Source organism: Meira miltonrushii (assembly GCF_003144205.1).
Source record: "Meira miltonrushii strain MCA 3882 unplaced genomic scaffold FA14scaffold_1, whole genome shotgun sequence".
In the NCBI taxonomy this organism is placed as follows: domain Eukaryota; kingdom Fungi; phylum Basidiomycota; class Exobasidiomycetes; order Exobasidiales; family Brachybasidiaceae; genus Meira; species Meira miltonrushii.
In genome coordinates, this window is record NW_020289943.1 from 3,928,513 (window position 1) to 3,948,601 (window position 20,089).

Genomic DNA, 20,089 nt, shown 5'->3' on the forward strand with positions numbered 1-20,089 from the left:
GAACAGTGGGATACTAGTAGATTATCTTTGTTTTGCTTTCTCATTATGACCACCTTCTTTTGTGAGCGGATATTAGCGCGGTGTCTGTCCACGTGATTGAGAAGAAAGGGCGAAACGAGAAGAATGCAATTTAAAGGCGCGCTGCATGTCAGTAGTAAAGCAATAATAGAGTCACTCACTACTGTACAGCTTAAAAGTGCGAAAAAGGGCGCGTAATAGAATTGATAGCTATCATCTTTTGATTGTTAAAAGCAATTCTTTCTGCATCACTGTCAAGTCAAAAAACACTTTCACCAGCATACACCCACACTTTCTTGCCCAACATGCGGTACTACGAAAAAGCTTTGCCCGATACGGACGAAGTGGTGATGTGTCAAGTACGTCAAATTGCCGAAATGGGAGCATACGTAAAATTGCTAGAATACGATGATGCAGAAGGAATGATTTTATTATCAGAATTGAGTAGAAGACGTATTCGTAGTATTCAAAAATTGGTCAGAGTTGGAAGGAATGAAGTTGTGGTGGTTTTAAGAGTTGACAAAGAAAAAGGTTATATTGATTTATCAAAACGTCGTGTTTCACCTGATGACGTTATGAAATGCGAAGAACGTTATAACAAATCCAAAGCCGTTCATACGATCATGTCACACATCGCAGGAAAACTAGCCAAACCTATCGAAAGTCTATACGAATCAATCGCTTGGCCATTGGACCGGAAATACGGACATGCATATGATGCATTCAAGATTGCTGTTGCGGAACCAAATCTAGTCTTTGACGATATGACAATCGATCCAGAAGTGTTCAAAGAATTACAAGCAAACATTGCAAGAAGGTTAACACCTCAACCGGTGCGAATTCGTGCAGATATCGAAGTTACTTGTTTCTCAAGCGAAGGAATTGATGCAATCAAAGCAGCCTTGATCAAAGGTGAACAGACTGAAAAGGAAAACATTCCGATCAAAGTCAAACTTGTTGCACCGCCACTATACGTTCTTCTCTCAACCACGACAGATAAACAAGGAGGGATTGAACTTATGGAAAAAGCAGTCGAAGAGATTGCAACCGAAATCCGTAAAGCTGGAGGTGAACTAAACGTCAAAATGAAGCCAAAGACCGTTTCAGAATCGGAAGATCAAGAATTAGAGCAGCTTATGGAACGTGTAGAAAGGGAGAACGCCGAAGTGGAAGGTGATGAGGACTCTGAAGATGAACAAGTATAAGAAGAAAACCTTTCATTCTTTCACCACATTTGTACACTGATATTGCAATCGATTCGATTCCTGGTCTCAATCTAGATAAGCGTGTGACTTTGGCTCTTGTAATGCTCAGATGCAAAACTCATTTGCCGCTAAACTGATTTGGTACAGCTCATACAGATAAGATCACTCAAACAAGGGGAAACATCTAACCGTTCAAATTGAGTTGTGAAAGTGTCTATAGTGTGTACAGATGGGAGATGAGAATATCAGACATCCTTGCCTTGCAAAAAGGTGTGTGCCTCTATGAATTGTAGATGTGCGTTTTTGCTCCCAAAGAATGCAATCCCAGAATGCAGCTCCAGGATGCGTAGCATTACAAGCTTTTTGGTGACAATTAGAAGAGAGCTGTCTTACTTGCTGACCAAGCTGCTGCCAAACCCATCATGATTCCACTTGAGATGGCCATCGGTCGAACTCCTGCTGTGCACTTGAAAAGGGCACCACTCAAGCCGCCTGCTGCAATACTACCTGCCATATCGTGTTTTCCACGAGCGGCATCGATAGAAGCATCTGCGATGTTATAAATCAAAGCAACGATACCACCGCTATTTCCCAAAAAGCTTCCTCTTCTGGTGACTTGATTTAAAACTGCGTTCAAACGTAAACGGAAAGTAGGAGATTGAACGCCTAACGGTCTTGCCAAACCTTCACGGAAGCCCAACATTCCTCCGATTGCCAAACCGGAAAGGTAAGTTGTTCCTGTTCCGTAGCAAAGATCATCACTCCATCCACGACTTGGCAAAGCTGTTCGTCCACCTTCTAACGTGGAAGGAGATGCGTCTACGATGTCCAAATATTCCAAATCTTCACGACCTAAACCTGCCAAAGGATGAAGTTGAGCGACATCGAATTGTGGATTTGAGAACAACTCAGCTGTGCTAGGTGTATATGATGAGGCTGGATTGGCAGCAGTGTGATCGAAGCGGGATTCTCCGGAAGAGAAGTAAGCAGTTGGTGATGGTGCTTCCTGTTGTTGTGTTTGTGGCGTGCTTAATGTAGATGGTCCGGCTGCATTATCTTGGGATGAGATTGGATTAGCCTGCTGTGAAGAGCCAGAAAAGGGCCACATTATGATGTGTATTTTAGGTGAGTGATGGAATGAGCGAAGAAGCTGACAATCAATCAATCACTCGAACAATCGTTTTGGATTATTCTTGTCACTTACTCTCCAAGCAGGCGCCACAGGCACAAGTCCTGTTCCCTTTGTCCGACTAGACTGTATAAATTTTTTCTTGATTTTTTGGAACCTTTTCCCCTTGTTCTTCCGTCTTCCGGCTCCACCACTCTACAGCCGCGCCCACAAATTGGGGGAATTCACACTCCCCGCTTTGCCCAGGCTACAGTCACGTGTTAAGAAAGAACTCAATTGCCAGTCCTATGACAGAAGCGTTTATGGTGAAGAACCCAATGCATGTAGCAGATACCTGATCGCAACAATTTCCATTGAAAAGAGATTTTAATCATCAATCTCGATCAAGAAGCAAGTCAAATTGAATGATTGAACTTTAAGCCTCGCGCTGCAAAAGAGGCAATTTGGGTTTGTCAGCCAAACTTCAAATGAATTAAAGCTAAAAGCTCTTATTGGATAATGACTTTATTCACTTGGCTCCAGGCGCGCGCTTGCCAATCAAAGCCAGCCTACAAGCCTAAAGCGTTGGCTCTGGAAGTGATTCTTGCTTGGGAAGAAGCATGTCTAGCCAATACGCCCAATCTGTCTGATATCCCTCCATCATCATTGGTCAAAATGGCATCATCACTACGTATGGCAAGCACAAGTGCAGCACGCACACTATTTGCAAGATCAGCATCAGCCGCTGTTGCATCTAGACAAGTTGTGCCAACTGCAACTCGTGCATTCTCTACAACAAAGCCAGCCTCTTCCGATGCCCTTTTCGTTCATCGTGATACGGATTACAACAATGCTTCCATCCCATTCAAGTTCACAGACGAAAACATGAAATTGGCCGAAGAAATCATCTCACACTACCCAAAACAATACAAGAAAGCTGCCGTTATCCCACTCCTAGATTTAGGACAACGTCAAAATAGCGGTTGGGTTTCGATCAGTGTGATGAATTATGTGGCAGAAGTGTTGGAAATGCCTCCAATGCGTGTATATGAAGTTGCAAGTTTCTATACTATGTTCAATCGTGAACCCGTAGGTAAATATTTCATTCAATTATGCACAACAACACCATGCATGTTGGGCGGATGTGGAAGTGAAAAGATTTTGGAAACAATGAAATCTCATTTAGGAATCGATTTAGGTCAAACGACAAAAGATAAACTTTTCACTTTGATCGAAGTGGAATGTTTGGGAGCTTGTGCAAATGCACCAATGGCACAAATCAATGATGATTATTATGAAGATTTGACACCCGAGACCACTGTTAAGCTTTTGGACGGACTACGTGCCGGTCAACCACCTAAGCCTGGCCCACAAAGCGGCCGTCATTCATCGGAGGCTGCAGAAGGAAGATCAGCTCTAACGGAAGAGGTGAGTGTATCTGATGCTATAAGGGAAGATGTACAATTACTGACCCAACTTTCTCTTTTCCCCTTGCTACAGCCATACGGACCCGGACAACACTGCCGACCTGAATTCCAATAAATTGCTTATATATCTGTAGAGTTCAGGTTATCGTAATGAATCTGTAGAAGAATCTTTTGAGAGCTTGATATCCAAGATGAAGCTGTTGTTTTAAGAGAGTCTCATGATTAGTCAGCTTGTTCCCATTCCCTGTACTCTGGCGCGTTAGAAGTGCACTTTAAGCAAACGCGTACGTAAAACACAGCGCGTTGATAGAATTTATCAGTCAGTTGTTCTTCGCATATGCACAGGCCGAAGTAACACTTTGACAACCTTCTTACGTTCATCCCATCATAGAAGGATTCGACAACATGTTCCTTCCACAAAGGCCAAAGAACGAAGGAACAAAGCAGAAAACAGACAAAGAGAAGGCCGAACTGGCAAGATTACGACCATGGGTGGAAAAATATAGACCAAAAACGATTGATGATGTGACTGCACAAGAGCATACAGTGACAGTTTTGCAAAAAGCGTTATTGTCAACCAATTTACCGCATATGCTGTTTTATGGACCTCCTGGAACGGGTAAAACTTCTACAATTTTAGCACTTGCAAGACAGTTGTTCGGACCTGAATTGATGAAAACAAGAGTATTGGAATTAAACGCTTCTGATGAACGTGGGATTACGGTCGTACGTGAAAAGATTAAATCGTTTGCAAAGTTGGCCGTTAGCAATGCAAATTTGGATTTCCCTTGTCCGCCTTATAAGATTGTGATTTTGGATGAAGCCGATAGCATGACACATGATGCTCAAAGTGCATTGAGACGGATTATGGAACAGTACAGCCGTATCACACGATTTTGTTTGGTTTGCAATTATGTTACCCGAATTATCGAACCTCTGGCAAGTAGATGCAGTAAATTCCGATTTCGTACACTAGACAACGTTTCCACAAAAGATCGTTTACAAAGTATTGCAGATGCTGAACATGTTGCTTTTGAGGAAGGCGTCTTGGACACTTTGATCAAAACTTCAGATGGTGATTTACGTAGAGCGATCACTTATCTTCAATCAGCTTCTCGGCTTCATAGCGCTGGCGAAAAGACTACGCCGATTACACCAAAATCAATCGTTGAAATCGCAGGTGTTGTGCCAACGCAAATCGTGACAGGTCTTGCACGTGCTATCGGTATTCCTGCTCGGCCAGACGAAGATGAGGATGAAGATGTTTTGGTGAGCACACGAAAAGGATCAAGTGAATTTGAAAAGTTGCGTAGTCAAGTCACATTCATTACACGAGAAGGCTATTCAACATCACAATTGTTGATCCAATTACACGATTACATCATGGATCATGAAACTTTGACTGCTCCACGTAAAGCAAAATGTGCAATCGAATTAGGTCAAACGGATAAGGATCTAACCGACGGAGCTGATGAAGAGCTACAGTTGCTCAATCTCAGCTTGAAGCTGAAGCGAGCTGTCGCATGAGTGACATTTAAGTAATTCCCTTTTCATATTTTTCATTCATCCTGTATCATTAGTCATCAATCGAACGAAATCGTAAACTATTTCTGGTGTGCACGGATTGCATGTTGATTTCTACACAAACGAAGGAGGACTTCATGAACTTAAATGATGCCCTGCATCTATTTTGCCGTGTCGATGATATTTGCACTTCTTAATTCTTTGCTGAGAGCGTGACGAAAGCAGAAATGGCATCTTGTACCTACTTTACTTCCCTTCACCCCTTAACGTGACCGCTCTTTACTACGTGATGTTCAAACATATTCTCCAAATTTATCCTCTAGACAAACTATGTAATGCGTATAAGATAATTCTATGATACTCTACAATAGACTCAACATCCATAATTCTCTTTCAAAATGCATTTGCAACAGCTCATCACCTTTTTCCTGAAATCGCTCGTTCTTGCCGAAACGATTGATTCCAATAAATCGCAAGAGCGTTTCGCGGACCTGAAAGATGAATCTCAAATGTCCGAGATCAAACGTTCATTCAATCCCACAAAGACTTTGATATTGCTAACACGAACAGATAAGGTCCAATCAATCAATTCAAAGAACTTGCATTGATCCGCACGTTACTCTTCATCTTTTTACTTTCATCATCAATCATGGAAAAAGTCAACATTTTGATATTAGGAGGAACGCTTCATGTTGGTCGATCTCTTGTTCATTTTCTACTGAACGAATTACCTGCGTCATCTCCACAGACAAGTATCGGACATATTCGAATTGTAGACAAGTACTTGGTAACAGAAGATCTATGTTGAGCCTGATATGCTCAAAGCTATACGGGATCTTTATTCCCCAACTATTATGATGCAGGATTTAAACTAATGGCAGCTTTAGAACAAGAATTGATGAATAGAGGAGGCGGAACAACCAATTCTGAACAAGTTGGTAATCGGGCCAATGCAGTATAAAATTAGGATAATTTTACTATCACACCTACACAATCATCTTAGGAAAAGGAAATGGACTGTATTTTTATCTCTTGTAAACAGTAATTCACCACTTGTTCTTCTGTGAAAAGGGGCTACCCTTGTATGCTGGCGTGCGTCTAGGTTTAATTGATTTCGGATCCGCACATTCTAAATTCGGCGCCTTTACGCATACAATGGTTGATGTAATGTATTTACTGATATTATTTAAGTGCATCAACTCCTCTCTCTCTTTATTTCTCCTAATTACCATCACTAACAATGACAAATGAAGCAATTGACTATCTCGTCGAGCCTTTAACAGGTCTAGACGTTTTGACAAAAGGTAAATATGTTATATAATTTGGACAGATGCAACAAAATACTGATCACCTATCACTTATCTAGATTACGTTCTAGATGTTCGCTTTATCATCACTGGCTTATTGGACTCTGACAAATTGCTAAAAGGTTTATATGATGTAATTACGCAAAAGTGGCCAGTGATGGGCTCTAGAATTGTAAGATGGTGAATGGTGGGTGTTGCTGATAAGATTTGAAATTGAACAAACGCTCTTCTATCCTCCTTCAGGCCTCATTACCGCAAGGTAGATTCGAGATGCGTATTCCGAAAACATTCTGTGATTCACAGCCACCGCTTCATTTTGATACATATGAAGCGGCAGAAGAAGTTGCAATTGCCGATTGTTTCAATCGATTACCAGAATTGGATGCGTTGGATATCAAGACCGAATCTGACTTGATTGCATTTGAATCATTTATGCTTACAAAGCCTCAAGCGTACAAAAAACTCAAACGTAAAATACCTTCTAGTTCAATCGGGAAACAATGTTCAGGTTTATCAAACGGTCCATTCGTACTAGCGAAAGATTTAATCGATAAAGATATACCACTTATTCAAACTTTAGTTCATCTTTTTCCAAACAGTAACGAAACATTGGTCAGAATTATACTGCCACATTGTGTTTTTGATGCCAGTAATATTGCCGCTCTTTTTCGTGCTTGGTCTGATAGCATGAATGGCCGATTGGATCGAATTCCTTCTTTCTTACCAATATTCCAAGCATCGAAATCCATTCAAGAATTACCAGAAGAAGTCTTACAATCTTGCGATCCAAAACGTCCACCTATGCCTAAAGGATATCGTTATGGTGATCTTTCACAGATCCTCATGATGTTGTTCATGTTGATTTGGCGTTGGATAATGTTACCCTTACTCCGTTTACAAGTTCCATCAATGCGTAGAGCTGTCAACATTTGGGTTCCAAACGAAATCCTACAAAGTTGGCGTGAAGAAGCACGAAAGGAGGCATTGACGTATGGATATTGGCATGACTTCTTTATTTCGGATAATGATCTTTGTGTGGCTTGGTGTTTAGAAAGAATGGCGAAAAAGTATGACAGTCAATTGGACGGTAATTTCACTCTAGGCCTAGCGGTCAACGTACGTACACGAATACCTCAACTTGCTCAAAAGCTTGGAATTGATTTACGAGGTCCATCACAATCTAGTGCAATGGCAAATGCAACATCCATCTTTGCACATAATGGAGCTTTTTTATGGAACAGCGGCATATTCTCATGGAAGGATGTAAGTGAATGGCCTAAATGGTCAATGGCGATCAAAATACGCGAAGAATTGATTAGATTACGTCAACCTGAAACAGCAGATGAAGTTTCACGTATAATGGCAGCCATGCAACATTGTCACATCACACCCGGTGCTCCGACCTTACTTCCAATGAATCCTTCTACGCTATTATGTGCAACGTCTAATTGGAAACAAGCAGATCCAATCGCAGCAATTGATTTCTCTTCGGCCGTTCTAGACACAGTTTCAAAACCCTTTCATAACAATTGGGCAGCCAAGACTTCACCGGGAAAAGCTTCAGAACTTTCAATGACGGAGAAAAAGACTGAAAATCCTGCACCGACTGTTGCGGTGATTAACGTTTTGACTGATCGACCAGGTAAAGGTGTTTTGATCACTGTGGCATGCGATGGTAATTTGATCAAAGATCATACTTTTGGCACGCTTGTTGATCTGTCGAAATTGTAAGCACTTCTATCGTCGAATTGAATCGATTAATCATAAAAATACACTAGTCCAATCTATAGAATATTGGTATATCTTTTGAAACTGCTCACAATCCTAGAGCAGCTCTGGCTTCCCGTGTATCAATATGCTTTGGTCCTCCTTTTGCTGTCAAGATTTCAACGCCAGTCTCGGTGATAAGTAGCGTTTCTTCGGCTGCTGCTGATCTAGCACCATCGATTGTAGAAATCGTCCAATCATCAGGCCAAGAAAGATCTCTCCATTCCGTTCCTGCATTGAGCATAGGCTCAATAGTAAAGATATTTCCAGGTTGCATAACTCCGTATGCTTTTTTGGTTTTATGATGATAAATCGTTGGAGCAGAATGGAACACGTTACTGATTCCATGTCCATGCCAATTCTTCGCGACTGCTGTATTTCTACTTTCTGCTAATGGTTGAATTGTTTTGCCTATTTGAGCAAACGGTACCCCGGGACCACAGATTGCAATTGCAGCATCCAAGCAATCTCTTGCTGTTTTGATCAAATTCATGCTTGCTTCATCTGCCTCTGCTTTTGGTCCGACAGGGTATGTTCCATTCAAATCTCCATGGAAGCCATGATGGTATAGTGTGACATCGATATTGATAATATCTCCATCCTCTAGCGGTCTCTGATCGGGAATGCCATGACAGATGATCTCGTTTACGGATGTACAGACACTTTTTGGGTATCCGTGGTAGCCTAGTGGACTAGGATAACAGTCTCTCTTGATTGCTTCTTCGAATACCACTTTATCGATCTCATCCGTTGTAACGCCTGGTGCTACTTTTGATGCTGCAATTTCCAGTACCTCTCTTGCCAATTTTGCCGCTTTACGAACACCCTCTTGTTCTTTCTCGGAGTTTACTTTGATATTCCGCGAAGAGAGAAACTGTAAGAAGTGACGGAATGCTAGTTAGCTTTTATGTTTTATTTTGCTTTTCTGGGAGGCGAGCAATCATTTCCGATTGAATTGCTGCTCAATCCTCTCACAAAGGGGAAATGACATGCTCACCTCCCAATAAGCCCAAAATGTTCCGCTTACCGATTCTCGTGCATAGTTTGGCCTAAAGATTGAATCTGGTACTTTACTCTTTGGTGAAAGAGGATAACAAGCACGTACTGTTGCTCCCACGGGATATTGAAATCCTGGAGTATCTGCGAATGGATCAACAGTCATCTTTGTATGAGGATGGAGGTTTAACATGCATGCAGCATTTACAGAATTAAAGTTTTATAGTGCAAGCTTTGAACTTCTTCTTTTTTGGCTGCAAGAGCACAGGCGCTGCACACGTGCAATAAATAATTTTTGGAAAAATGGAAATTCCAAAATAAAAATGGACCGAGAAGATCTGATGGTCACCAACTTGATCAAATACAGTCATCATAGATTGCTTCTCTTTGTATCATGTCAAGTCACGTAAAAGCTGCAGCTCCCAAGGTGAAGGGACGTATGTCATTCAAAGCTGTCAATCAACAAAGAGTCGGTAAACCACTGGATGGAGGCAAACGAAAGAGGACAAACAGAAGGGATGATGCAGAAGATGGAGATACAGAAGCAGATGAAGATATTACAGATGAAGGAGAAGAAGCAGACGGAAGTGAAATGGAAGAAGAGATGGATACTGATGATGAGCTTACTGCATCTAAGCTAGGCAAGAGTAAAAAGACAGCAAAAAGAAAGCGTCGTGCCACATCACCATCTTCATTTGGTGCAACTCTTCAAGGCTTGCTAGGGAATGCTGATGAAGAGGAAGCAGACGAAGAAGAAGGATCTGATGGAGAAGCAGGACCATCAAAGAAAACACTCTCAGCACCCGTACCGGTTGGACAACCTGCAATCTTATCGCTAGCTCCTCACATTCGACGTGGAGCACAATCTTCTCGTTTGAACGAAAAAGCTGCTCGATTGGCTTTGGCGGCAAAGAGAAAGCGTGAAGATCGTGCAAGGGTGACAGATGTTATTGGAGGCTGGGGAGCACCGGGAGAACTTCCAAAGACGTTTGAAGGGGATGAAAAGATGGGTGAAAGCTCTAATGAACCAATGCAATCTTCCAAAGAAGAACAACAAAAATTGAAATCATGGCTAGATGAAGGAGGCGTACAAGGATATGAAAAACGATTAAGGAAATCGGCACAGAGAGGGGTGGTGAAATTGTTCAATGCGATCCGCGCTGCTCAGAATACGACGGAAGCCGATTTGAATGATGAAGATGGAGAGCGGAAGTCCACAACAAAGAATGAAAAAGCGGTCAAAGAGAATAACACCCAAGCAAGCGCAAAACGTGCCGATAATGCATTGGGTGGAAAAGCCAAAGCAGGTGAGTCTATCAGTAGTGTGCAGCGAAGATCTTTTTCTAACTCCTTTCCTTTTCCTTTGCAGTCTCTGAATTGAGCAAGAACAATTTCTTTGATCTTTTACGTGCCGGTACAAAGACCAAATGATGTCATATTCAATATTTTTGTGCATTTGTAGATTAGTCAATTTTCTCATGACCTTTAACATGACCTTATGACGGCTGCCCTGCTCTCATTCATGATCTTGACCGTTTGTGAATCATACGTTAAGAATAGAAAAAGGCGGAACCGCCATCAAGGACGGCGCGAGAATTTGATAGTCTTGGCTGCATGCACATTTAGCGTAATGAACTGCTTGAATGATCTGCATGTTATTTAAAGGAGTGAACAATACTCGCATTCACTCTTCCTCCCAACCATCCCGAGAGTATATCACCATCATGTCAGTACTCTTATTCGGTCAACCTGGATCCAATGCTCGTCGAGAATGGACTGTGAGCGATTTTGTAAACGTAGACGATACAGTACGTGGAGGAAGTAGTTCGAGTGAGATGGAAATCGTAAAAGGTGATCCTCCACCACCTCCTGCTCCTGCATCATCATCAGTACCGGAACCGCCAAAGAAAGAGGACAAAAAGTTCAGTGAGATCTTGGCAGAAAGAACTCCATCATCGCCTGAGCCACCAAAGAAAAAGGACAAAAATTTTAGCGAGATTCTGGCAGAAAGAACTCCATCATCACAGCAAGATGCAGGCTCGATCGACTTTAGTGGATTTTTGGATACGACTACTTTGGGAGGAGCGGGATTCGCATCACAGGCATACTCTCATCCATTACCCGGAGATCCAATAACAGTCGATCGATTTGCAGGTTTACGATTGACTGGTCGTCGATTGCAAGCCGCAAATCAAGCCCGATCTTTTTCTTCGAGAAGCGAAAAGTACCCTGGAGGTGGACAAGGACCAGTAACGAGTTTCATCTTGAATCTCAAAACCGAAACGCCAAAGAAAAGACCTGATGGCAGACGTGAATCTCAATTGACGTACGAATGGGAAATCGATCTTGCTTCTTATGCTGCTGATGGTGGCGCTTTTGATGTGGAAGCTGCTTGGAATGACTTTAAGCCAACTTATCGTGGAAGACCGGTTGAGGATGCCCCTAAACTTGATTCATCTAAAGTGAAGGAATGGAGTATTATGGCCAGAAGTGATTTCGGGGTGAGTAAAATGCCTGAGAGATATTTGGTATGCTTGGATGTACTGACACGATTCTTATCACAGAAACAATCTGGGCCTTTTGCCGTCCGTTTGATTGGTTTAAGCGCAGTTTTATCGATTCACAAGCGAGACTTGATGGGTAGTGAGAAACTATCTGCACCTTCTTACGTATTTGCAACGGAAGATACTTCTTCGGGAGAATATTATGGCTTTGCTCTGTTCATCTTTGCAACCGTTGCATTCTTTATCTGGATCATTTGGGCTCTCACGCCTGACAGCATCTTGCAAAAGATCGGAATAGATTGGTATCCGAATCGGTATGTATCACATCAAAGCGGCGATTCGATCATCAGCAAAGAGAAACACTGAAAAGTGTGGCACTTTCGGTCCAACTTGCTTCAAATGCTAACAATACTTCACCCTCTTCTGTTGTTGATATCAAGTGAATGGGCTTTCCTTATCCCGGCTTGGAGTTTGTTCGCCGTTCTTTTCGTTTATGCCGCTTTCATGTGTCTTAATACGTTCAACAATCCTGATCTTTCTGATCTAAGGCAGGTTGTAGGTGGGTATCAGAGCGGTGCATGAGGGAAGTGTTCAGTATGGCTAAAGTTTTTCTCTCTCTACAGATTCTCACAGTAATATCTTACCCATCCATGAAGCGGTTAGGAATGGCGAAGAAGCGCATCCTTTGCAAGGAGCAAATACGATGTCACAAACCGGTGAATCAGGAGGAGCTTTATCGCAAGATATATATGAAATCCCACCTGGTGTGGTCAGCCGTCAAAGGCACGGTGTTAATGTGTAGAATATATGCCATTTAAATTTGAATAGATGAAACCTATTTGCTTCTTAGAATTTAAGGATTGGTCTGTGCAGGTGGAGTGTTGATCTGCAGTGTATGCCATGCCATACACTGCACACACACGCGAAAATATCAAGCAAACCTCCCTTCTCCCTTCAACCTAGAATAAGACAAAGATGTCACACAATCATCATCATGGAGATGGCTGTGGCCACGAACACAACGATGATGATCATATCAAACCCGGAGAAGGTCAACAAGATTCGTTATACGGCCGAATTGATCGAGACAATGTGACAGCTTTAAACGAACAAATACCCGAGATGGCCAAAGGAATAATTAAGCCGTTCGATAAACAAACCGATGAAGAAACATTCCTGGAAAGTGATGCAGATGATCAATTGATCATTCGTGTTCCATTCATTGGTGGTGTAAAATTACGTGCGATCATGATGAAAGCTGGACCTAGTGAACAAACTCCGGAAGAAATTCACCTTTTCGCTAATCGAGAAGAATTGGATTTCGATCAAGCTTCTTCCGGAGCACCTGAACCAACGCAAAAGTTGACTTCTATTGCGGTAGGAAGAGAAGTGATCAGTTATCCACTCAAAACGGCAAAGTTCAACAATGTTCGTACACTGCACATCTTTGTTCCTAAAAGTTTGGGTGGAGATACAAGTAGAATCTACTTTTTGGGTTTCAAAGGTGAATGGCTTGGAGAACAAAGACGGGAAGGGCCGACAAACATCATTTATGAATCCGCTCCTCAAGTCAAAGATCATATGAAGATCCCTGGAACAGAAAGTGGAGCGCATTCCATGGGACCTGGAAGAGGCCAATGATCCGATACTAAAAGTTGTACTATACGAGAATGATCAAAGATTTATTATCGCATGCTCAGAGACTGAGTCCGATATCGATTAGCACGGAAGATTTGACGAGCTACAAATACAGTATGGGTTGATGATTGCCGCAAGGGTCTATATGGCACGAACTGGCTGAGCGGATTCTTGCTCTGCTGGAGCTTTGTTCAGAGGCTCGTTGCTAACATCTGGCAAAGCAGATGCACCTTCAGTCAAATAGGAAGGTGTTTCTCCTAGCTCCTCTCCAAGATCATCTCCTAGAGCATCCAATTCAGCTTGAAGTTCATCTTCGTCAATCTCATCCGGAACACCATAAGATCTTCCAAGGGTTGATTGAACTTCATTTGCTTGTTCGATCATATCTTCCATATCATCTTGAACACGTTCAATTTTGTCCAAATCAATTTTACCGTATGTCTTTCGCATTTCTTTATTTGCACTGTTCATCGCATCAACGGTTGCCATTGTGTTCCTTAGATTTTCAGTAGTCATTGTTGCTTGTTCCATATTATAGGATTGTTGATATAATTGATCTAGTTGACCTTCGTATAGTCGCTTCTGACGTAAGACACGCAAAGCTCTTTGTTCAACAGCTTTCTGTGGAGATGTAGAAAATCAGAATAGTCAGTCAGCAATCTCTCTCCCTCGCCCTAATTTCTTCTACCCACCTTTCCCGGTCCAGAAGTCATCTTTTTCATTTGATCACGATATCTTGCCAATTCTTGATCAAGTTTTTTAATCTTTTGCGTTACGCCATCTGCGCGTGTTTCCGTACTCGTGATCGCATCTTGCAAACTTGGCTTTGGCGTTGCAGCCTTGCTACCGAATAATCTGTTCATTCTTCCGTCAAAGAGATGATGATGGTAAGAGTAATCAGATGTGTTTGATGGAGAGCAACTTAAACGCGCACAGACGATAGAGTGTATGCACTCGCTCAGCCTCACAAACATGCCACTGTAATTAACTTAGGGTCTCGGCGTTTAATTATTGCATACACGCATACTATCACCACCATACACAAAGGCGTGAAGTTAAAAAAGGCTGTTCAAAAAGTGAATGCGTTTGTTCTTCCTGTTGACCGTCTATAAATTGATCCATTTTGGTTCTGTCCTTAACAAATGTGACTTCTAGAAGTAGTCAAGAATGTTGGTCTCCATTCTTCACTGTAGCATTATTGTTCTCATTGCAAGCGAAATAGTATATCCAGTAAGCATCAGAAGACGTAAACATCTGTTCGGTCAACAATGGGACCCAAATCAAATAGAAAGTCAGATAACGACACCTGTAGAGCAGCCATCAGAAGTAGCCATACCCGAGTCATCTGCTGTCACAACGCAGGAACAAGCACCAGAACAAGTGAAGCGAAAGCGAGGCAGACCAAGAGTACTAATCAAAAAGCCAAAACGAAAGAGTACAGAATCAGTAAGAAAATGGTTTGCACGTAAGAAGGAAGAGAGTGAGAGAGGTGATAAGAAAGCTATCGAATTCTTTGCAAAAAGGACTAAATACAAAATGAAGAAAGTCAGAGAAAAAACTGCTAGAATTCAACAAGGTACTGCTACACCCTTAGAACAAGAACAATATAGAAATCTACGAATGAAACAAAAGCAATGGAGAGATAATAATCGAGAAAAGAGGAATACATATCTCAGAAAGTGGAAAAAACAACGAAAGGAGAATACTGATAATTAAAACATGGGTGGCTGTTCGTAAACTTTCACAAATAATTCGAAAGACCCGAGTTGCATATTTTCAATATTCATCCAATATCGACTATGCTCTTGTCCTCCCTAGCACGATAATTTGATTGATCACCGATTATCAAAATCATGTCTTCTATCTCTTCTAAATTGACTATGGCAATAAAGCTCGTATGTTGCTTTACCTTAATTATACTGTTCATCGGCAGCCCTTCACTTGGTGTCAGTATTCGAAAAAAGAAACAGCGTTCTGCTTCTCAATTGGAGCCTGATCAGACAGTCAATCCGTCACAAGGATCTGCAAGAACGGTAGAGGAACAGGGAGTAACAGCAACACCAGATCTTTCAACGATAGCAGCTACTTCCACAGCTACTTCAGCAGCCACTTCATCAAAACGGAAAAGAAAACCAAGAGAAATAAAGAGTACAGAAGCTGTAAAAGCATTTTACAAACGCAAAAAAGAAGAAAAAGAAAGAGGAGATCCAAAAGCGATTGAACTTTTCAGAAAAAGGACTGAAAGAAATACAATGAGGGAAAGAATCAAAAGAGAAAAGGTCTTTTCTGGTGAGGCTACACCAGCGGAGGTAGAAAGATACAAGAAAGCTCTAGCTAGAAATAGAGAGTACAAACGCAATAATCGAGAGAAAGTCAATGCGTCAAAAAGGAAGAGGAGAGCAGAAAAAAAAGCTGAAGAATTAAAGGACTAATAGCATTTGTGTAAAAGTTCTTGCCCTTATGATAAAGTTGCGTTTCTTTCAATATACCACAATGTGTATGCAGAAACTCGCGAGCCCCGAGACCAATTACAATCGAAATGATGCTATGAATAGCTTCAGCATCCGTCTGCCATTGAACGTACAGACCTTATCGACTACTACAATATACGATGTTCAGCTTGTATGCACAGAGCGTAGTGCTGCAAATGATCTTACTCATTCTTTCTTCAGGACCAGGACCAAAGAGATCTGTAGATGCAGTCAGCGTCCGACGCAGACTGCATATGTTTGGCCAAGATCCATTCTCACCGCCAAGGACGACAGAATATATGCATCCTTACACCTTAAGAGACATTAAAAACAGAGCTGTACAGCAGGTTTACGAGCGTAAAGGAAGAAATATTCACGGATCAATAGTATCAGAAGTAGCCAGTCCTGAATCATCCGCTCTTACAATGCCGGAACAAGAACCAGAACAAGTGAAGAGAAAGGGAGGAGGACATGAAGTACTAATCAAAGAGCCAAAACGAAAGAGCACAGAAGCAGTAAGGAAATGGTTTGCACGTAAAAGGGAAGAAAGAAAAAGAGGTGACAAGAAAGCTATAGAATTTTTTGCAAAAAGGAATAGGTATAACAACAAGAAAGTCAGAGAAAAAATTGCTAGAATTCAACAAGGCACTGCTACACCTTTAGAACAAGAGCAATACAAAAATTTTCGAAATAAACAAAAACAATGGAAAGATAATAATCGAGAAAAGAGGAATGCATATTTGAGAAAGTGGAAAAAACAACGAAAGGAGAAAACTGATAATAATTAAAAAAAGGGTGGCTGTTCAGATTCTTTCACAAATTGTTCTAAAGACCCGGATTGTATATTTTCAATTTTTAGCCGACGTAGAATCTGCTCTACCCCTTCTTAGTAGTATGCATGCATGTATTTCCCATATCACCAATTACCATGTCATCGGCTCACTGTTTCTCTAAATTGGCAATCAAACTCTTATGCTGTCTCACCTTAGTTATATTGTTCGATAGCAGGCCTTCAATTGGCGTTAGTATTCGGAAAAAGAAACGACTTCCTGATACGCAGTCGCTGCCTAATCAAACAACAAATCCACCACAAGTTTCTGCGGGATCGATAGAGCAACAGCCAGTAGTAGCTGCACCAGAAACTTCAACAATAGCAAAGACGTCCGCTGCGACTCCATCAAAACGAAAGAAAAAGCCTTTCGACCTCAATTTAAAACCACCGAGTAAGAAAAAGAGTACAGAAGCCGTGAAAGCATTCTATAACCGCAAAAAAGAAGCCAGACAAAGAGGTGATCCAAAAGCGATTGAATTTTTCAAAAATGAAAGCTTAAGAAGATCAAATAGAGAGAAACGGAAAAGAGAAAAAGTTTTCTCCGGTGAAGCTACGCAGGCGGAAGAAGAGGTGTATCAACAAATACTGGCTAGAAATAGAAAGTACAAGCATGATAATCGTGAGAAAGTCAATGCGTATAAAAGAAAATGGAGAGCAGATAAGAAGGCAAAAAGACTAGAAGATTGATAGCATCCATCTAAAAGCTGTGTGATAATGAGGGAATTGCATTTTCATGCATACGACAATGTGTATGCAAAACCTTCGAGCCCCGAGAACAATCATAAGCGAAATCATAGCATGAATAGGTTCATAATTAAACTGTCACTAAATGTATATACCTTCTCCACCACCAATGCATGATGTTCAATTTGTACGCACATGGTGTAGTGCTGCAGATGATTTTTCTCATTCTTCCTTTTGAATCAAGGATATTCGTGAATGCAGTCAGCGTCCGACGCAGACTGCGCATGTTCGGCCAAGATCCATTTTCACCTCCAAAGACGACAGAGTATATGCATCCTTACACCTTAAGAGACATTAAAAACAGATCAGTACAGCAGGTTTACGAGCGTAAAGGTAAAGAGGTTCTTGGATCAGCTAAAGACTACGTACCTTCAACAAATAGAGTTCATAGTCGTAAAATTGAGAAGGGTGGGAACAATGACCGAAAGAATTATATCCACGCGAAAACGGCAGAAAGCGAAAGTGGTGATACGCAGTCGCAGTATACTCTTCGATCGAAAGCTGCAAATCATCTGAAGAAAGTAAGTTGTGTAGAGTACGACGATGGCGGCTACGATACCGATTCAATAAGAAGACCAAAAGACGGGGACGCCATCAACAGGATCCGGAGAGTATATAAAGAATCATCCGAAAAGGAGCACCGCGATGCAACTCTGATATCGTCCAAAGACCAGCCCCCTAAAAAATATCCTAATAAGTGGTACTGGCAACAAAAAGCATTACGCAACAGTGGTGACGTTGAAGCAAAGCAGAATTATACTCTGCGAAATAGAAGAGAATGGCTAGAAAAAAAGGCACGCAGAAAAAAGGTCATTGATGGAACAGCAACCGAACATGAATTGCAAAAGCACAAAAATTTCACAAATACTCGAAAAAAATACAGTGAAACACATCGTGAACAGATTGCCGAGTACAAAAGGAGGTATCATATGAGAAAAAAAGTAAACAGGAGCAAAAAGGAGTAAAATGATATCGGGCACATTTCAATCGAGCCGCAATTGAACAAAAGTATCTCCATCATCCCTGTTCCCAGCCATGAACGAATTCCAGGAGCATTCATGAGCAGTATGATTGCATACAGATTAGGCTCCCTATCTCAGTATACAACTTTTCTTTGAAAGGCGTGTTCAAGTGCGATATACTTTCGCACGTAATCATTACATCTTTTCTCTTGATCAAAGCAGAACCGCAAGTAAGAAATGATTTCCAACAAAGTTTAGCTTTTCATTCTTATGTCAATGGTTTTAACATCATTATTAACAACCATCACAGGTGCTAGTCCAGTGACAGTGAAAGAGTGAAAAAGGGTACATGATTTCTTCTAGCAAGGAAAAATGAACCGGCACCATCCGCAGATCGCGATCCTGGTGTGATTGAAGGCTGAAATGTAATGCTAAGGAACAAAAGGACTTCGAAAATCCTCTACACTAGAAACAGCAAGTTACAGGACTTTCGTGCTCTAATTTAACTTCAATTACCTCATAGTATATCCCATCTTGATCTTTCTTATCACGTTCATCCTTTTTCAATGATTAAGTCTTTCTGTCTTCGTCAATTTACAATAAGCTGTATCCTATACCTAATGACAGACGAGGATCACATCAGTGGTGCCGTATTATGACGATTTGCGTGTTTCAGGCAGGGATTGTGTTTGTATATTCGGCGCTCTCTTAAGCCATTAACCCCGAACTCAAGTCGATGGTGTTCATTTGCGTATCAAACGAATTTTTTTGAGTCATATGACACTACAAATCAAATGCAAATCTCAATGAATCATCCGTCCCGACTCCATGGGCTCTGACTCCTCCTTGCATCACAATCTATGATGATTCATCGAAGTGTACAGTGTATACTTGGTTCTATACCTCTTTTACTATTCTACTTTAATTCAAATCACACAGCAGTTGCAGTCAGTCTGCGACGTAGACTGGCGAAGTTTGGGCAAGATCCAAATTCGCCACCAAAAACGACAGATTATATGCATCCTCAAACCTTGAGAGAGATCAGATCTAGAACTTCTCAGCATACTTACCATCGTAGAATCAACACAATCAATCAAGAGCTCAAATTTTCGCGCTTGGATGTACCACAAGATTCTCGTCCTTTGGGTTATAGTCTTTCCAAGAAACAGCGAACAGATCAATCAACTTATATACCTGCTCTGCTTCATGTCTATAGCCGTAAAATTCAGAAAGATACAAAAGAGTCGCCTACTCGACAGACAGGCTACAAGCTACGCTCCAAGAACGTACATGAAAGTAGAAAAATTGTCAACACTACTAAGATTGGCGACTCTACCGTGCACAGCGAACAAAGAAAGGTAAAGAAGACAAAACTTGAATTACTAAGGGACAGGGCCAGACGATTCAAAGCACGTTCCGAAAGAATAAGAAAAGGAACTGCTTCTGACCACGAAATTGAGCAGTATACTAAACACTTAGCTAGGAACAAACAATACCGGGAGAACAACCGTGAAAAGTTCAATGAATCGAGTAGAAGAGCACACGCAAATAGGAGAGCTCGATTGCGAGCAGAAAAAGAATAAAAC

The 20,089-nt window shown here is 41.4% G+C and overlaps 12 protein-coding genes across 12 annotated transcripts; 9 read left to right on the forward strand and 3 right to left on the reverse strand.

Moving 5' to 3' along the window:
* Positions 1–189: 189 nt before the first annotated feature.
* On the forward strand, positions 190–1,455 carry FA14DRAFT_159859 (putative SUI2-translation initiation factor eIF-2 alpha chain). Its single transcript, XM_025498420.1, has one exon. It carries the CDS (start codon positions 324–326, stop codon positions 1,221–1,223), a length of 900 nt encoding a protein of 299 aa, XP_025358444.1. The 5' UTR covers positions 190–323; the 3' UTR covers positions 1,224–1,455.
* On the reverse strand, positions 1,396–2,685 carry FA14DRAFT_159860 (Tim17-domain-containing protein). The gene has a single exon (XM_025498421.1). It carries the CDS (start codon positions 2,329–2,331, stop codon positions 1,597–1,599), a length of 735 nt encoding a protein of 244 aa, XP_025358445.1. The 5' UTR covers positions 2,332–2,685; the 3' UTR covers positions 1,396–1,596.
* Positions 2,686–3,006: 321 nt separating this feature from the next.
* FA14DRAFT_118284 (uncharacterized protein) lies at positions 3,007–3,873 on the forward strand (the record flags this gene model as incomplete). Its single annotated transcript, XM_025496283.1, has 2 exons — positions 3,007–3,759; positions 3,832–3,873. 2 exons carry the CDS (start codon positions 3,007–3,009, stop codon positions 3,871–3,873), a joined length of 795 nt encoding a protein of 264 aa, XP_025358446.1.
* Positions 3,874–4,124: 251 nt separating this feature from the next.
* FA14DRAFT_159861 (P-loop containing nucleoside triphosphate hydrolase protein) lies at positions 4,125–5,373 on the forward strand. The gene has a single exon (XM_025498422.1). The coding sequence runs from the start codon at positions 4,164–4,166 to the stop codon at positions 5,283–5,285; it is 1,122 nt and encodes a 373-aa protein (XP_025358447.1). The 5' UTR covers positions 4,125–4,163; the 3' UTR covers positions 5,286–5,373.
* Positions 5,374–6,522: 1,149 nt separating this feature from the next.
* On the forward strand, positions 6,523–8,320 carry FA14DRAFT_177423 (uncharacterized protein; the record flags this gene model as incomplete). Its single annotated transcript, XM_025500740.1, has 3 exons — positions 6,523–6,586; positions 6,649–6,761; positions 6,833–8,320. The coding sequence occupies 3 exons, from the start codon at positions 6,523–6,525 to the stop codon at positions 8,318–8,320; spliced, it is 1,665 nt and encodes a 554-aa protein (XP_025358448.1).
* On the reverse strand, positions 8,131–9,545 carry FA14DRAFT_183740 (methionine aminopeptidase; the record flags this gene model as incomplete). Its single annotated transcript, XM_025501335.1, has 2 exons — positions 8,131–9,230; positions 9,354–9,545. 2 exons carry the CDS (start codon positions 9,543–9,545, stop codon positions 8,406–8,408), a joined length of 1,017 nt encoding a protein of 338 aa, XP_025358449.1. The 3' UTR covers positions 8,131–8,405.
* A 113-nt stretch (positions 9,546–9,658) lies between these two features.
* Positions 9,659–10,880, forward strand: FA14DRAFT_159862 (uncharacterized protein). The gene is made up of 2 exons (XM_025498423.1): positions 9,659–10,659; positions 10,722–10,880. Exons 1-2 carry the CDS (start codon positions 9,747–9,749, stop codon positions 10,781–10,783), a joined length of 975 nt encoding a protein of 324 aa, XP_025358450.1. The 5' UTR covers positions 9,659–9,746; the 3' UTR covers positions 10,784–10,880.
* Positions 10,881–11,050: 170 nt separating this feature from the next.
* FA14DRAFT_159863 (CIA30-domain-containing protein) lies at positions 11,051–12,415 on the forward strand. The gene is made up of 2 exons (XM_025498424.1): positions 11,051–11,853; positions 11,917–12,415. The coding sequence occupies exons 1-2, from the start codon at positions 11,077–11,079 to the stop codon at positions 12,220–12,222; spliced, it is 1,083 nt and encodes a 360-aa protein (XP_025358451.1). The 5' UTR covers positions 11,051–11,076; the 3' UTR covers positions 12,223–12,415.
* A 315-nt stretch (positions 12,416–12,730) lies between these two features.
* On the forward strand, positions 12,731–13,566 carry FA14DRAFT_23445 (DUF1000-domain-containing protein). Its single transcript, XM_025502046.1, has one exon. The coding sequence runs from the start codon at positions 12,832–12,834 to the stop codon at positions 13,495–13,497; it is 666 nt and encodes a 221-aa protein (XP_025358452.1). The 5' UTR covers positions 12,731–12,831; the 3' UTR covers positions 13,498–13,566.
* Positions 13,567–13,635: 69 nt separating this feature from the next.
* FA14DRAFT_153483 (uncharacterized protein) lies at positions 13,636–14,357 on the reverse strand (the record flags this gene model as incomplete). Its single annotated transcript, XM_025497600.1, has 2 exons — positions 13,636–14,115; positions 14,187–14,357. 2 exons carry the CDS (start codon positions 14,355–14,357, stop codon positions 13,636–13,638), a joined length of 651 nt encoding a protein of 216 aa, XP_025358453.1.
* A 1,630-nt stretch (positions 14,358–15,987) lies between these two features.
* FA14DRAFT_153484 (uncharacterized protein) lies at positions 15,988–18,506 on the forward strand (the record flags this gene model as incomplete). Its single annotated transcript, XM_025497601.1, has 4 exons — positions 15,988–16,129; positions 16,167–16,713; positions 16,971–17,416; positions 17,686–18,506. The coding sequence occupies 4 exons, from the start codon at positions 15,988–15,990 to the stop codon at positions 18,504–18,506; spliced, it is 1,956 nt and encodes a 651-aa protein (XP_025358454.1).
* An 860-nt stretch (positions 18,507–19,366) lies between these two features.
* Positions 19,367–20,086, forward strand: FA14DRAFT_153485 (uncharacterized protein; the record flags this gene model as incomplete). Its single annotated transcript, XM_025497602.1, has 1 exon — positions 19,367–20,086. One exon carries the CDS (start codon positions 19,367–19,369, stop codon positions 20,084–20,086), a length of 720 nt encoding a protein of 239 aa, XP_025358455.1.
* Between the last annotated feature and the right edge of the window lie 3 nt (positions 20,087–20,089).

Coding starts and splice junctions, on each gene's coding strand:
- FA14DRAFT_159859 (XM_025498420.1), top strand. CDS start 324: ATGCGGTACTACGAAAAAGCTTTGCCCGATACGGACGAAGTGGTGATG.
- FA14DRAFT_159860 (XM_025498421.1), bottom strand. CDS start 2,331: ATGTGGCCCTTTTCTGGCTCTTCACAGCAGGCTAATCCAATCTCATCC.
- FA14DRAFT_159861 (XM_025498422.1), top strand. CDS start 4,164: ATGTTCCTTCCACAAAGGCCAAAGAACGAAGGAACAAAGCAGAAAACA.
- FA14DRAFT_159862 (XM_025498423.1), top strand. CDS start 9,747: ATGTCAAGTCACGTAAAAGCTGCAGCTCCCAAGGTGAAGGGACGTATG. Junction 10,660..10,721: donor GGGTGGAAAAGCCAAAGCAG/GTGAGTCTATCA, acceptor TTTCCTTTGCAG/TCTCTGAATTGAGCAAGAAC.
- FA14DRAFT_159863 (XM_025498424.1), top strand. CDS start 11,077: ATGTCAGTACTCTTATTCGGTCAACCTGGATCCAATGCTCGTCGAGAA. Junction 11,854..11,916: donor TGGCCAGAAGTGATTTCGGG/GTGAGTAAAATG, acceptor TTCTTATCACAG/AAACAATCTGGGCCTTTTGC.
- FA14DRAFT_23445 (XM_025502046.1), top strand. CDS start 12,832: ATGTCACACAATCATCATCATGGAGATGGCTGTGGCCACGAACACAAC.